The following is a 16,196-nucleotide window of genomic DNA, read 5'->3' on the forward strand; positions in this document are numbered from 1 at the left end:
ACAGCTAAAACGATTGTATTCTCAGACGTTATCTTCAGAGTGATTTATGTTATATATTGTTATTTTATCACTATGCTTTGTATGTTAGTCAATGGGTATATTTCTATGGTTTACGACTTTATTACACAGATCACAGAGAGTGCACTTTTCTGACGCTAAACTCTGATGACTTGAAGAATGCCTATAACGCTAAACTGGAAGTATCCGGTCTACAGGAGTCCACCTCTTACCGGTTCAATGACAGTCGCACCCTCGCTATTCTTGTCTATCCTCTAGATGATGGCCTTGGATTCATACAGATGGATAAGCCCATTTACCAGCCAGGCCAGACAGGTTTTGTAGAGAATCCAATAATACACTTTCATTTTAGGTCTAAGATTCTGTTGCAGCAATGAGCAATCAAACAGGCTTTCTTCTTGTCAGCTCAGCTGCTTGAATGCGCTTGTTTTTAGTATTTGTGTTCAGTAACTTTCTAGTAACGTGGAACACTTGCAAAGATTTTGAAATTATTTTTTCAAGTTTTTAGGTAAAAAATTACTTACTCTCCACGACTGCTAAGTCATCAAACTTGTGTGGTTTGTTGAGGGTGATAAAGTAGAAGTAACTGGGCGGAAATATCTGGGTGTAAACAAGTTAGCTTTGTTGTCATTTCTACTGGGTGAACGGAAATGTACATGCAGTAAATGGAATTCAAGTGATTATTTAAACAATAGTCAGTATTACTATATGATATTAATACAAGCCATGTGCTTCTGCCTAGATAGTGCAGGTGTCATCAGTGCTTCTGCCTAGATAGTGCAGGTGTCATCATGTGCTTCTGCCTAGATAGTGCAGGTGTCATCATGTGCTTCTGCCTAGATAGTGCAGGTGTCATCAGTGCTTCTGCCTAGATAGTGCAGGTGTCATCATGTGCTTCTGCCTAGATAGTGCAGGTGTCATCATGTGCTTCTGCCTAGATAGTGCAGGTGTCATCAGTGCTTCTGCCTAGATAGTGCAGGTGTCATCAGTGCTTCTGCCTAGATAGTGCAGGTGTCATCATGTGCTTCTGCCTAGATAGTGCAGGTGTCATCATGTGCTTCTGCCTAGATAGTGCAGGTGTCATCAGTGCTTCTGCCTAGATAGTGCAGGTGTCATCAGTGCTTCTGCCTAGATAGTGCAGGTGTCATCATGTGCTTCTGCCTAGTCTGCGCAGGTGTCATCAGTGCTTCTGCCTAGATAGTGCAGGTGTCATCATGTGCTTCTGCCTAGATAGTGCAGGTGTCATCATGTGCTTTTGCCTAGATAGTGCAGGTGTCATCAGTGCTTCTGCCTAGATAGTGCAGGTGTCATTATGTGCTTCTGCCTAGACTGCGCAGGTGTCATCAGTGCTTCTGCCTAGATAGTGCAGGTGTCATCATGTGCTTCTGCCTAGATAGTGCAGGTGTCATCATGTGCTTCTGCCTAGACTGCGCAGGTGTCATCAGTGCTTCTGCCTAGATAGTGCAGGTGTCATCATGTGCTTCTGCCTAGATAGTGCAGGTGTCATCATGTGCTTCTGCCTAGACTGCGCAGGTGTCATCAGTGCTTCTGCCTAGATAGTGCAGGTGTCATCGTGTGCTTTTGCCTAGATAGTGCAGGTGTCATCATGCGCTTTTGTGTAAACAGTGGAGGTATCATCATGTGCTTCTTCCTAGAGTCCTAGATAGTGCAGGTGTCATCATGCTGTTAGACTGGATTAGAGAATGGAGTAAATTGTGTGCTCAGTAGTTAATCATTGTTAGTCATATGATATGAACATCCGCGTATGTGTGCATCCTGGTAAGTAATCGTGTATGTTTAGATCCTGTTTTATACCCCAAACTTATGTTCATTGCAGTGAAGTTTAGAGTGCTCTATGTGGACAGCAGGCTACGGCCAATACTTTCTTCCGTAAGTAAAAAGGTTACATGTTATATTATAGCTTGAATAAGTATTCCATGTTCACATTGATATGTTTCATAATTTAACAAATTTGATAAACTTTCCAAATAACAAAATGAAAGCATGTTATATTGATTATATAAAATATATAAAAATACATTATTACATGTATTAAAATAAAATACTTGTATTATATACAAATACATATTTCAGCTGGTGTATTAATGCCGTGCTTTGTTCAGTTCTGGTAATCTTCTCTCTTCATCATTAATTTGTTTTGCTATTGTTTTACGGAACTGCTGCCAAAGTCTAACTTAGCATTTCACATTTTTGTATAATAATATATTATATATAATAGTGTATCAGTATTATAAAATTAAGAATACATTGCTGTTATAGCACTAATAGTTCAAATAGTTTAAATTGCACATTGAATGAGCACTACCATTTTAGCACTAAAAGTGTATTACTATTGTGGCACTAAAACTGCATTACAATTATAGAACCAAAATGTATTGCTATTGTAGCACTAAAATGCATTATTATTGTGGCACTAAAAGTGCATTACAATTGCCGCACTAAAATGTATTACTATTAGAGCGGTAAGAGTACATTGCTATTGTAGCACTAAATTACAGTTGTAGCACTCAAAGTGCATTACTATTATGACACCAAAAGGTTATTACAAATGTAGCTTTAAAAGTGCGTTACTATTGTCGCAATGAGAGCGCATTTCTATTGGAGCAGTGAGAGTGCATTGCTATTAGATCACTAACGATACATTACTATTAGAGTACAGCATGCATTACTATTGGAGCAGTTAGAATGCATTACTATCATGCACTGCGACTTTAGTAAAACGCCATGGTACTATGCCTGTAGATTGATGAGGTGCTAGTGGAAACTCCTAGTGGAACCCGAGTCAGTCATTGGACTCAGGTGGTTACTCACAAAGGTCAGACTCTACAGTGTTCACCAGTGATGACAATACATACTTCCTCTTTTAGTTATGAGTGTTGATGTCATTTCAGATAAGCTCTTGTGATGATTATGCCAAACATCCAGCACCTACTACAGCGTACAAACAAACGTTCAGTATTCTTTGAACGAACTGTACTAGTAAAAAATCCTTTTGTGGAGTCGCGTTCTGAAAGTGTGATTTTATTTGCTAGAATATTTGTTGTGGACACTTTCATATGGCTGACCAGCGTGTTTCAACATTAAGTTTTTCACTCACATTATGACACTATATATTGCTATCATACATATTATAATTGTTCATAGTATTGGCTGTTCACTTTGTAGATTGGTTTGCATAACAGCAAACAAGGTGATATAAGCTTTTGTTTTAAAAGTGTACATGAGCCTGCTATAGTTACATTAGAGCTATTTTCCACAAACCTTAATGTTTATATCTTGTACTCAACGTTCACAACCTTATTTCATCATCATCGCGAATATCAAATTTATAAGATTTAAAAAATAGTGTGTTTGTGTGTAAATAGTAAATACTACATTTTTGTTGGTAATTGTCTTTTCTCCAATACTATTCGTCAATAAAGGACTCAGCTGGTTGTGAATGAGCCGGTTATGTTGAGCCTATTATAATCCTTACCTTTTTGTTATTCAGGTTTGGGTGATTTCCAACTGCAGCTGTCAGATGAACCAGAGCTGGGTATCTGGAGGATTAGCACTACAAGAAGGAACTATCAAGTGGATAACACTTTCACCGTAGCCGAATATGTTCTTCCAAAGTTTCAAGTTATTATTAATCCCCCAGCTTACGTCACTTTGTCTACCCCCTACATAACTCTCGAGATCTGCGCTAAGTAAGTTTATCTTTGCATCGGCTGTGGAGTACATTATGTTGTGAAGACAGTTCAAATTTTTACTCGGTTGAGGTGGCAATGCATCGTCTAGAGTCTGTGAGGAAGGCGTTTCATTTAATTTGCTAGTTTTATTGTGCTCATGTTAATAGACTCATTAAAAGTGACTAAAGTTTTAATTTTTGTATTCAACACATTTTAAAAGCTACAATGCAAATATATGGACTGGCTTTTCTTTAGCAAAATCATTAAATTAGCCACAAGTTGATACATTTGGTTGCTATATCTGCACTAAGTAGAAGCATATAATGTGGTTTTGATTCATGGCTAAAATCTGATTATTTTTCTTGCAAGCTGCTAATTCAAATCATTGCATTTAAGCTGATTGCATTGTTTGTAAAGTGTTCATTAAAACCATTTAAGATTGGCCACTAAATACTTAAAATGACGGACTAAAATGCTGTATCCCCCTAACTTCACAGGTATACATATGGAGAGCCTGTGAGCGGCTATGCAGATGTCTCGGCGTGTCTCCTAGAGAACAGGTGGTATTACAGAATTTCAGAAAAGAACATCTGCTATTTTGGAAGTGTGGAGGTATTTTAGTGCATTTGTTTAGCTCTTGTTATGTTACAGAAAACTGTAATATGTCAACTTGTCACCTTTTTGTGATAAATCTAACTGCACTGTTTTGCACTTAATTTGTTGAATACTACTGACCATAGCAGGAGTTGTACCTCTATGTGGTTCATAGCCTGTGCACCAAATTCTCTGTACTTCATGTTCTAAGCTGGCACAAAAGCGTTGATACACACTTTCTACTGTAGCTTTTACTTTATTATGGGTACCCTGTCTTCTGCTATCTACTTCAGATCTGTTTGCAAATGAAAGTGTTTAAATCGGGGTAGATAGGTTCGACCTTTAGTTTGGGCATTGCCTATGTTACAAGTGTGTCTGAGAAAACCGTGGTCATATGTGACAATGAGTAGGTAACTCCAATTGTGTACTGACAAAGGAAATCCTTGCTTTGTACCCAATAGGTAGAATTCTTCATCATTGGGGAGATAAATCAATCAGCTGGGTAAGTATCATAATGCCTTGGATTTTTTCTGTGAAAATTCTCAAGCCTTTCTTCCTTTATTCAATAGTTGGATAACCGGGATGGGTGTGCGTATATGAACATCAGCCGAGAGAGCTTGGGCTATGATAAAGAAGGAATTTCCTGGATGGGACTTCAGTTAGCTTATGATGGTTATGTCGTAGAGAAGGGCACAGGTAAGCATAAATGCTCTTTGAAAGACTTGTAGTGTTAGATTATTAGGTTAAGGATACGTTTGCATGTTTATGTGTGCATTTGTATGCGCTCACTTGTGTGTGTACATGTCTATATGCGTATGTTTATGTGTGCATTTGTATGCCCTCACTTGTGTGTGTACATGTCTATATGCGTATGTTTATGTGTACAGTTGTATGCGCTCACTTGTGTGTGTACATGTCTATATGCGTATGTTTATGTGTGCATTTGTATGCGCTCACTTGTGTGTGTACATGTCTATATGCGTATGTTTGTGTGTGCATTTGTATGCGCTCACTTGTGTGTGTACATGTCTATATGCGTATGTTTATGTGTGCATTTGTATGCACTCACTAGTGTGCATACACATACCTATGTGCGTATGTTCATGTGAAAATGGCATGTGAGCTGGGACTCTATCTACAACGTGTACATGAAGTATCTGTCTTGATGAGTCCTGCATGTTCTTGCCGATGTCTATGGTTGAGGTACTGGGAACAGAGCATTACATACATGTAACACTAAATTTCAATTTTAGAACGAATTGCTGCTCACAAATCCACACATTGACAATCAGCTTAACTTTTGACTCAATGCTTTTCTGATTTGGTCTCTAACTAAATATGAATAATCTATGATCTAGTTTGTTGTTTGAATTATAACATTTGGAACACAAAAATGTGAATAAGTTTCGGTTTTGTTGCCTTTTGTTTTTGATGTCTGATCAAATATGGTGATTGAAAAAGTGAAGCTCAGTACCAACTTCTCAGATGCCATGATCCTTCTCTCACAATATGAACAATATTTGTTTTAAGAGATTTTTGCTACACTCACTATAACATTATCATACCCTTGTGTCACTGTGATATGGAAATATAGAGTAATTGAGCAAGTTAGATCAAGGTTTTTGGTTGACAAGATCAAGGTTTTTGGTTGACAAGATCAAGGTTTTTGGTTGACAAGATCAAGGTTTTTTGGTTGACAAGATCAAGGTTTGTGGTTGACAAGATCAAGGTTTTTGGTTGACAAGATCAAGGTTTTTGGTTGACAAGATCAAGGTTTTTGGTTGACAAGATCAAGGTTTTTGGTTGGCAAGATCAAGGTTTTTGGTTGACAAGATCAAGGTTTTTGGTTGACAAGATCAAGGTTTTTGGTTGACAAGATCAAGGTTTTTGGTTGACAAGATCAAGGTTTTTGGTTGACAAGATCAAGGTTTTTGGTTGACAAGATCAAGGTTTTTGGTTGACAAGATCAAGGTTTTTGGTTGACAAGATCAAGGTTTTTGGTTGACATGATTGACGTTTTTGTTGGGCAAGGCCAAGGAGTTTAATTGAAAAATACCAACCATTATATTTAATACGTATCTAAAATATCATCTGATGTTATTTGTGCCAGATACCGAGGCTTCCCATCAAACTACATAATGTAGTCATATGTAAACATCATCTTGTATGTCACTCTAAACACAGCCATATTATCAATAATATTCATTACTGCATGCTGTCAGGTAGTCGAAAGCTTTCATATTAATTTTGTTTCACTTTATTTTAATGTGAAATATTTGATTTTTAGATGTTATGATCAATGCTACCCGCACCGCAAACTCCTTCTCAGTCAATGACCTCAAGCTATCTATAGAAGGGAGCGATTCGTGTAAGCCTGGCATAGAGTACAGTGGCAAGGTTTGTACATCATCAGAGTTAATCACTGGTGCTTCATTCCAACATTTATAATATTGTGGCTCTGAGAGCGGAATGGTTGGGATGAATTTTATTATCTCCCAGAATTAGCAAATTATTTTACTCTCGCATGTTGTGTTTTCAATAACACATTTTTATCAGGCTTTAGCATTTCAATGCCTTATTGCTTATATGCTATATTTTAGAGCTCTCTAAACCTTTAGAACTATCTCATACTCTCTGTGAATTTGTTATAATGATTTGAAAATTTAAAAAAAATAAAAATCTGACTTTTAAAAGAATTTATGTTTGGTTAATTTTGTACTTTTTCATATTTTATTAAATACTTTAAAGTAAATTCTGTCTGAACATCTCATAGCTTTGCATCCTCACATCCTCACAGTTTATTTTGTTCAAGGTCAAATCAACCCGAAACAAACAGTTTTACTTGAATAGATTACATAGTTTGTAGTGAAAAACATTCACTTAACTTCACTAAGAAAGTGTTGTTATTGATTGCAGGTCTTAGCAATCTATCGAGATAAAGCTCTCGCTGCCGGAAAGAACATAAGCATCTCGCTAAGTGATGCAACATATAAATACACAAAATACTACACGAGTGACGAGAAAGGAGAAGTTTTGTTTACACTTCCTCCTCTGGACCAGAAAGTCTCTTCTCTGCAGCTAACTGTGAGTGTTTCACGCTTCCAAAGTCTTGTTTCATTTTTTAACTTCTTACTATAAACCTTTGAGATTAGTAAGGTATACTTACCTCGCTGGCAACAGTGTGAGATGCTTATGATGTAACAGAGTATTGATAATCAGATATTAGAGTGAAAGTATTGTCATTACACTAAAACACACAATAATTGAAAATTTTACAACTTTCTGGTTTTATGGTAAGTTTAAAAATTACCGTAAAAGTGTGTTGGTGTTGTCACTCTTAGTGATCGTAGAGAAATTGTCTCAAAATATGGCAAACGACTTCTTTCAGGTCACTTTAAGATGACATGCCCTAGCACCGCTCATAACGCGCTACACAGATCATCAGCATCAGTCTGGCTGTTGTATTACCTGTTTAAACTAGCTGGTTAACTTAACAGCTTGTAAAAGAAGAGACATATTTATCATGAAGATTGATGCGAACAGTTGCTTTTTTTAAAACTCGCAAACGTTTATGAATTCTTTATAACTCCACTGTCCTTTCAGTCGAAGGAGGAGCCGTGGTTAGTACACCGGCTTACGATCAGTAGGGCAGCGATAAAAATCTCACAACTGGTGAGAACTTTACTAACACACCAATTGGTGGTGTTAGTAAAGGCATCCAACCACAGTTGTTCTTGTCATCCTACTAACTTACTAAATATAGTAGTTAGTATAAGCACTAAGTAGCTAGTGCTGGCGCTATAGGTAGTGTTATAAGTACTAACTACCTATAGTGTCAGTACTAGTACAAGATATGGCTGGCGGCAGTGACACCACAATGAGTGGGGAAAAGCTAATAAAAGCCAAAAAGTGTATTTTCATTCGATTTGAATAAGCTCTAGTGGTTTTTCAGTCGAGCTCAATGTTACTGCATTTTTGTAGCAGCCATATTGTGGTTAACACAAGTTAATTGTGGTTAATCATCTTTTCAAATTATCAGGATTGTGAATGACATATTTGACTCAAAAGATATATAAGTTTTAGTAGAAATCAATGCTGGAAATGTGTAAGCTGATTTACATTTACACAATTACATAAAGAAAATTTAGCTGTATGATTGTTGTTATACTCCCCAGGAATATTTCATCTGTTTCTCGTTTTGTGACGATCAGTTATCACTGCCACGTGTTAGCTATAAATAGATAAGCTGCTGTGATGTGTTCTCTTTTCTCTTGCTTATTCAAGTCCTTCTCATTCCTTCCTATAACATACACAGTTTACCTGCTGAATCTCTCAGGCAGAAGCAGTTGACTACCCATCAACATCTCACAATTTTCAACGTCCTTCCACTAGTAAGAATCTTCACATGTGGTACTCTCCCAGTGGCAGCTACCTGCTGTTCCTGACTCCGCAGCAAAAGCTCACATGTAACGCACAAGCTGAGTTAGGACTAGTGTACACTACCAACAGACGGGAGAATGTTAGCCTATCGATATTGGTGAGTGTTAGCGAACCTTTACTCAACTGACATATGATGTTCTCCCTTGTTACATTTGTCGAATGCAGTCACTTGTGATCCTTATACTTGATATTGGCTACATGAAGGATTGTTTCTGTGTGCTTAGTCGCTTTCCTCAAGCTAGGAGATCGTTTTATTCAATGTCAAAAAGGGTGTATACACATGTATGTTAACATTGTGAGTGATGACAGCATAGATATACAGTCATATTCACTTCACGGTTCAACTTTTAATGCTTCAATACTTTGCTGAGTGCAAAAATCCATTACAGAATTTAAAATTAAAAAAATAAGTAAAAAAGAAACTAAAATACACAAAATATGTAAATCTCACTCATATTTACAAATATGTGACTTCCTTCTCACATTGAACCCACTTAATCACGAGTATTCAGACCTGATCAAGTCTAAGCTACAAACGTAAAGCATAGGTGCATTCTCTGACTTGAAATACAAGGAATGATGTTAAAATATAAGCTGAAAGCCAATTAAGAAAGCTTCAATTTATCTATTTATATACGAATACAAATACGAGTAATAAATATTATAAGTTTAGAAAGACTTTAAACATTAGCTCCTATTTCACAGATTGTCACTTTTCACAGGGTGCACCAGTTCCGATTAACCATGAAAAATGAGAGATCACTGTGTGTAGGCTGCATAGGAGAGCAGTATGTCACATGATCATAGCAGAAAGGAAATATTGTTGTGGAATGTGATCCACTGAGAGCTGAGCTTAGGGCTGAGCTAAGCCGAGCCGGGCTGTGCTCAGTCAGGCAGAATAATGAGGTCAGAGTTCAGCCAAGCCAGAGCTGTGCAAGTGAAGACTGAGCCAAGCCGTGCCGGGTCCAGCCAAGTAGAACGGAGGCGGAGCTTACTAGCTATATAGGCTGAACATTTGTGTGGAAGAGCAGAGCTGTTCTGGGCCTGTTCATTGCCTGTTACTTGATCATATATCAAGTAACAGATTGTATGATTTATATCATATATGTATAAACTCATGCACCGAATCTTGTACTAGTGAAGGAAAAGTGAAGGTCGCACGAAACCTTTACACTGGTGGCAGCAGTGAGATCGCTGATGATCCCAAGAACTCCACCACAGGACTCGCATCAGGATCACTGGACACTGGGAGGATTAATAAACTCTGGATGAACTGGGCTGCCTGAAAAATGGCGACGCTGCTCCTACTGGAAGAACTTCCTGACAACAGGAAGAAACCCAGAGAGAGCTGTGGAAAGCCCTGCGGTATCGGACCCAGTAGATGCACTGCTCCGGGAACAGAAACCTACTGAAAGCTCTGACAGGACATACCTGAGGAGGCAGCGAGCTCCTACTGGAAGAACTTCCTACGGGAAGAAACCCAGAGAGAGCTGCGGAAAGCCCTGCAGTATCGGACCCAGTGGATGTATTACTCCGGGAGCAGAAACCTACTAAAGGCTCCGACAGGACTTGCCTAAGGAGGCAGCAAGCTCCTACCGGAAGAACTTCTTACAAGAAGAAACCCGGAAAGGAGCCGACAGCCACGGACACAGTAGTGGCACTGCTCAGGAAAGAGAGCAGAAACCTACTGAAAGCCAGACATGGCCAATAGGAGAGCAAGAAGTGCTGACCCAGGACCCGACCTCTAGTCGAGGCACTAGAGCGAGTACTACTGATGCCAAGGGCTCAGAAACCGGCACCACATTTTAGGACTCCCCAGTACGCTGGAAAGGGAGATGTGGAGTACTTCATCACTCGCTTCACGGAGGTAGCTGACGCCAACCAGTGGACGGAAGGATCAAACCTATTGCACCTCCGGGAAGCACTGGGCGAACAGGCTGAGGACTGCGGATGAGCCGAGGACCAGGAGGCCATTTTCAATGCCCTCCAGGCTAGATTCGGGCTATCCGCCAGGAAGGCGCTAAGGCAGCTCAAGGCTGTTAGGCGAGAGGAAAGGACGACACATCAGGAGCATACTATGGAGGTCGAGAGGTTGGTATGCATTGTGTACGAGGACCTGCCGAATCAACACCGAAATAGTATGGCTATGGAGACCTTCTGCAGCTCACTAAGAGACCCTGCCTTGCAGCGACATCTGTTGGCCGTACATACACCCACGCTGGCTGACGCTGTACAGGCCGGGAATGACTACCTCCAGATCCAAGGAGGCAAGCGTAAATCCATTGGATCTTCTGTACGAACTCTGGAAGGAGGAACCTCCGACCAGGTGAACTCAGCCGAAACTGATGTTATAGGACAACTAGCCTGGCTGGTTCAAACTCTCACGGACAAGGTGGAATGGCTCTAGGAGCAGGTTCACACTCCAACCGAGAGGAGGAGCCAGCCAGCTACCTTTTGTTGGGAATGTGGGCAACCGGGGCACGAATGGAAAAATTGCCTTAGCTACACCAAACCAGCTTCGGGAAACGAAACACGGCCACAGCAGTAGCTCCGACTACTGGCTGTACCAAGGCCAAACAACCCCTGAAACACAATAGGATTACACGGGATTCAGTGACAGCCGACGGTTGGTCTCAACCAGCAAGGACTAGGCTGAGGAAAGCTCGTGCACGGAAAGGCCTGTAGAGACATGAAACTACAACCAGTCTTTGAGTGAGACCAATCTGGACATTCCCACTGTCTCGGATACCGCCTACGCCCCTCCGTGCGAACGGCAGAGACGTAGCCCGAAATGAAGGAGGGTGACCCCCAAATTCCCTCCAGCCCAGACAGCGAGAACCACCCCCACTGGACCGGATGGTCGGAAGCCTGCCTTAAAGGCGGCAGGGCTGACCCCTTCTCTGCCTTGAGGATGGCAATCACAGGAACCGTGGGTCTACCCCGGACGTAGGACGGCCAGAGAGACCGACCCCGCCCCGCCGCAGAAAGGAAGGCTCTCAGGCCTCCCGGAATATGTCTTGGAAAACACCTCTAGGGCGCAAGCCCTCAGCCGACCTCACTCCACCAGCTATTTCTTCCCAGGAAGAGTGGAGGGGCGGCCCATCCAGTTTCTTCTAGACACAGGATGCACCGCAAACCTGATCAATAAGCAGGTCTTTGACCGATTGCCAGGAGCCATACGGGACCAACTCGAGGAGAGTGACAGCCATGGACTATTGGTTGACGGAACACGGCTCCCCTTCTACGGGATAATCCGTCTGGCCATCCGCTTTAAGAATGTAAAGACAGAGGAAGTTTTTGTGGTTAGCCGTCTGAGCGAAGATGCCATACTCGGAATGCCATTCTTCATGGCCCATCAGTGCTCTCTCAAGTTTGAGCAGCCGGTGGTCCGAGTGGATGGCAGATGGCTGGTCTGCATGGATCGACATGGGCGGCTGCTACAGAGATAGGTACAGGTGATAAGGCGGGTAGTGGTTCTCGCCCGGACAGAGATGGCAATACACTGTCGCATCACCACGCGAAGTTACTGTCCCATGGGACTGATCGAAGGATTTCTCGACGGACCTCGGATAGCAAGTAGCTTGAATCAGCCAGGACCCAGGGGACAGGTCATCACTCGCTGCATGGAAACTACGGAACGGCTATTGACTTTCCGGTCCGGAGTCACTATCGGCATTTACACGGGAATGGAGACTCCGCAGATCGAAGAGGACGATCCCTTACTGTGTGACGCTGGTCCGACTTCAATCAATGGAGTGCCGGCTCACCTTGAGGAACTGTTCCAGGCGGCCCAGCCGAACTGTAAGGGGACGGGTCAAACGGCGAGGTTGGCCTCCTTGCTGAGTCGATATGCCACCGTGTTCAGTACAGGTGATGACGACGTAAGAAGAACCACCGAGGTGGAGCATTTCATTCCACTTAAGGAGGGCACCCGACCAATCCGGCAACCCTCCTACAGACTCGGACCGGAGAAGGAGGCCGAGGCGAAAGGCAGGTCCAGGATCTGCTCAAGCGGGGGCTGATCGAGCCAGCCGGAGGAGCTTGGAGTTCCCCTGTGGTGTTGGTTCGGAAGAAGGATGAGAAGTGGCGCTTCTGCATCGACTACCGGTGTCAAAACGCCGTCACCGAACAGAACGCTTACCCTCTACCCAGGATCGACGACAGTCTGGACGCCCTATCCGGCAGCCGCTATTTCAGCACGCTCGACCTGGTGAGCGGGTACTGGCAGGTACCCCTGGATGCAGAGGCCCAGAAGAAGTCGGCCTTCTCGACACGGTCCGGATTATGGAAATGGAAGGTGTTGCCTTTCGGACTGACCCCCGCCCTCGCCACCTTCCAAAGACTCGTGGAACGTGTGCTACACGGCCTCCACTGGAGAACGCTGCTACTGTATCTGAATGATATTAGAGTCATCGCCCCGAACTTCGATACGCATCTGCACCGACTGGAGGAGGTCTTCCAGAGCCTCCACAAAGCCAGACTAAAGTTAAAGTCGTCCAAGTGCAAATTATTGCAACCCCAGATCCGCTACCTGAGCCACATAGTAAGCCAGGACGGAGTCTCTACAGACCCCGACAAGGTGAAGGCAGTCACGGAATGGCCGAGCCCGCGCGGAGTGAAAGAACTCTAAGGATTCTTCGGGACGGTCGGCTACTACCGACAATATATCCCGGAGTTTGCCACTATAGCGCATCCCTTGCACCGACTGACTGCAAAAGGAAAGCCCTGGAGATGGTCGGAAGAAAAACAGATCGCCTTCAACGCACTGAAAGATAGTATCAGCACCGCCCCGATCTTGGGCTACCCGGATCCCCGGAGGCAGTACATCCTGGACACAGACGCCAGCGGATGTGGAGTGGGGGCCAGGCTGTCCCAAGTACAGGAGGGCTGCGAGAGAGTCATTGCCTACTACAGCAAGACCCTCACCCCCTCAGAACGCAGTTACTGCATCACTCGACAGGAGCTACTTGTGGTGGTAAAAGCAGTGAAGCACTTTCGGCCGTATTTGTATGGCCAAGAGTTCCTCCTGCGGAAGGACCACGCGTCACTCTGGTGGCTATTCAGGAGGAGGGAACCCTTGAACCAAATAGTCCGGTGGCTAAAGATCCTGGCTGAGTTCCGCTACGTCCTGGAGCATCGGTCAGAGACTCGCCACAGGAACGGAGATGGGTTGAGCAGGCAAACCTGCGAGGACTGCCAGCAATGCTCAAGCATTGAGCAGAGGGATGGGGCCCCTCACGTAAGGAGTTGGCAAGGGAACAAGGGCCGTTAGCCTCGTGGGTACCGGTCAGTTGCCTGGATGGGACTCCCGCTCTCGACAGGGTGGAATTGACCCTGGGCAACTTCACATATCCCAATGAGCCGGCCGGCAACTCGCACGAGACTCCCACCCCAACAGTGGCGGGATTGAATCTGGGTGCCGGAGGTTCCTCTGAGGGGCTACCGGCCAAACCAGGGATAACAGGACTAAAGGGCGAGCTGGCAAGGACACAGGCCACCAGACAAAGACCCATGGCCATCATGTATCGTGCCATAGCCACAGGGGAAGAGGTGCCTGCGGAACACCTGGAAGTCGGGAGCAGAGAGCTGGATATCCTGCATCATATGCGAGGCTCCTTGCGCATGTGACAGGACGGTGTGCTGGAAGCATGCGTGGCCCTGCAGGGCCACGCCAGATGGTGCGCCATCGGCTCCCCGGCCATGCGGGAGACAACGGTGCGACAAACGCACGCCCTGGCTTACTCTGGGGTGGGAAGAACGATAAGCTGCCTCCAGCTGACTTGGTACTGGCCCGGACTGACGGCCACAGTCAGACGGCTCATCAAGAGTTGTGAGGTGTGTCAGGCCGCAAAGCATGGAGGGACAAAGGTGGCCGGAGGGAAAAGAAGGCTCTATGCCAGACGACCCTGGCAGAAAGTGGCCGTAGACCTGGTGGGGCCATTTCTGGTTACGCCCAGGGGGACAAGTGGGTGCTGGTTCTCACCGACCACCTCACCCGATGGCAGGACGCACTGGCACTATCTGACGCCACGGCCCGATGGTTGCAAATGCACTGGATGAGTGGGTCTTCTGCTACCTGGGGTTACCCGAGCAGATCCACACGGACCAGGAAGCGCAGTTTGAAAGCCAACTGATGGCCGAACTGTGCCAACTCTGGAACGTGGGGAAAACCCATACGACTCCTTATCACCCACAAGCCAACAAAATCGTTGAATTGAACAATCGGGGATTCGGGGACTCCTTGAAGGCACTACTTTTGACCCGGGGACAGGACGAGTTGGACCTGCTGCTTCTCCAGCTGGTGAGGGCATACTGAGGCAGCCCATACTCCGCAACCGTAGAGACAGCCAACATGTTGATGTTGGGACAGGAGCTGAGGTTGCCGGACCAGCTGGAAGGCCAACCACCACCGACCGAGTTCTTTCCTGCCCACGAGCACGCCCTTAAGGTGCAGCGGAGGATGCAGTCGGTGCACGAGGCGCTACGACAAAGTCAGATGGAGGTGAGACAGGAGGACCGGGAGGAGCCACTGCTGTGCGCCCCAGGCGACTGAGTATGCTCACGAATAAACGCCGGAGACGGGGAGAAATTCCCATCTGCAGGCGAAGTTCGTGGGACCATACCAGGTCCTGAAGACCTGGGGGAACCACACATCTGGTGGAACGACAGGGCCAGTTTTCCATTCAGAGCGAAGGAAAGCTGAAACCTTATCATGCCTGACCAGAAAGGTTGGGGCAAGCCCCGGTCACCTTGGAGCCAAGGAGGGGTCCTAACATGAAAGGAGCTCGACCCAGCAGGCCGGAGAAGATTCAGGACGAGGTCAGAATAGACCCTGTACCTATAATGCCACCTCCCAGCTGGGAAATGTTGCTACTAGAAGCTGCAGAAAAACGAGGGCGGAGATAACTTCGGGAAAAAATCCGGCTGGACCGGATGAAGAAGAAAGCCAAAGACGCCCTCCGAGTTCCGAGGGAATCAATCCGGCCACACGAGAAAAAGTTTCGAGAGAACCTGAAGCAAATCCGGTAGAGACCGAAGAGACCACAACACCAGATCCTATCAACTCTGCAATCCAATCAACTCCGGTCTGGCACAATCCGAGGCCGGCCCAGACTACCTGGAAGCCGGAACGGTACGGAGATGGAGTAGGCTACTCCATGGAATTGTCAGAAAATGGTCCGGAGGTCGAACAGGAAGGCAGCAAAACGGTCCTCACGGACGCGACCAAAGCTTTCCTTTTAAAACACTCATTTTCTCTGGACGACATTAGAGCACTCGAAAAGATGGACAGAGAAGGTAACACCTCGCTACAAGAGTTGTTGACTTCGGTCACAACTAGCTTGAAAGAAGCTGAGGAAGCACTGGGTGCACCGGAGCCGGTAGTTGTGGCAGCCACTAAGAGGGATCAGGAGTGGGGGGAGGCGACTGCCGAAGCCAGCACGAGCTGCCCCG

The 16,196-nt window shown here is 44.7% G+C and overlaps 1 protein-coding gene across 1 annotated transcript in view; it reads left to right on the forward strand.

The window, feature by feature from the left end:
• The first annotated feature begins 299 nt into the window (after positions 1-299).
• LOC137390778 (pregnancy zone protein-like) overlaps positions 300-16,196 on the forward strand; it is a 34,242-nt gene continuing 18,345 nt past the window's right edge. The window contains exons 1-9 of the mRNA XM_068077096.1: positions 300-333; positions 1,856-1,908; positions 2,782-2,854; positions 3,530-3,728; positions 4,208-4,322; positions 4,874-5,000; positions 6,592-6,701; positions 7,221-7,388; positions 8,641-8,841. Coding sequence (XP_067933197.1) covers positions 300-333; positions 1,856-1,908; positions 2,782-2,854; positions 3,530-3,728; positions 4,208-4,322; positions 4,874-5,000; positions 6,592-6,701; positions 7,221-7,388; positions 8,641-8,841 — 1,080 coding nt within the window. The remainder of the gene's footprint in view (positions 334-1,855; positions 1,909-2,781; positions 2,855-3,529; positions 3,729-4,207; positions 4,323-4,873; positions 5,001-6,591; positions 6,702-7,220; positions 7,389-8,640; positions 8,842-16,196) is intronic.

This window comes from Watersipora subatra, chromosome 3, assembly GCF_963576615.1.
Source record: "Watersipora subatra chromosome 3, tzWatSuba1.1, whole genome shotgun sequence".
NCBI lineage: Eukaryota > Metazoa > Bryozoa > Gymnolaemata > Cheilostomatida > Watersiporidae > Watersipora > Watersipora subatra.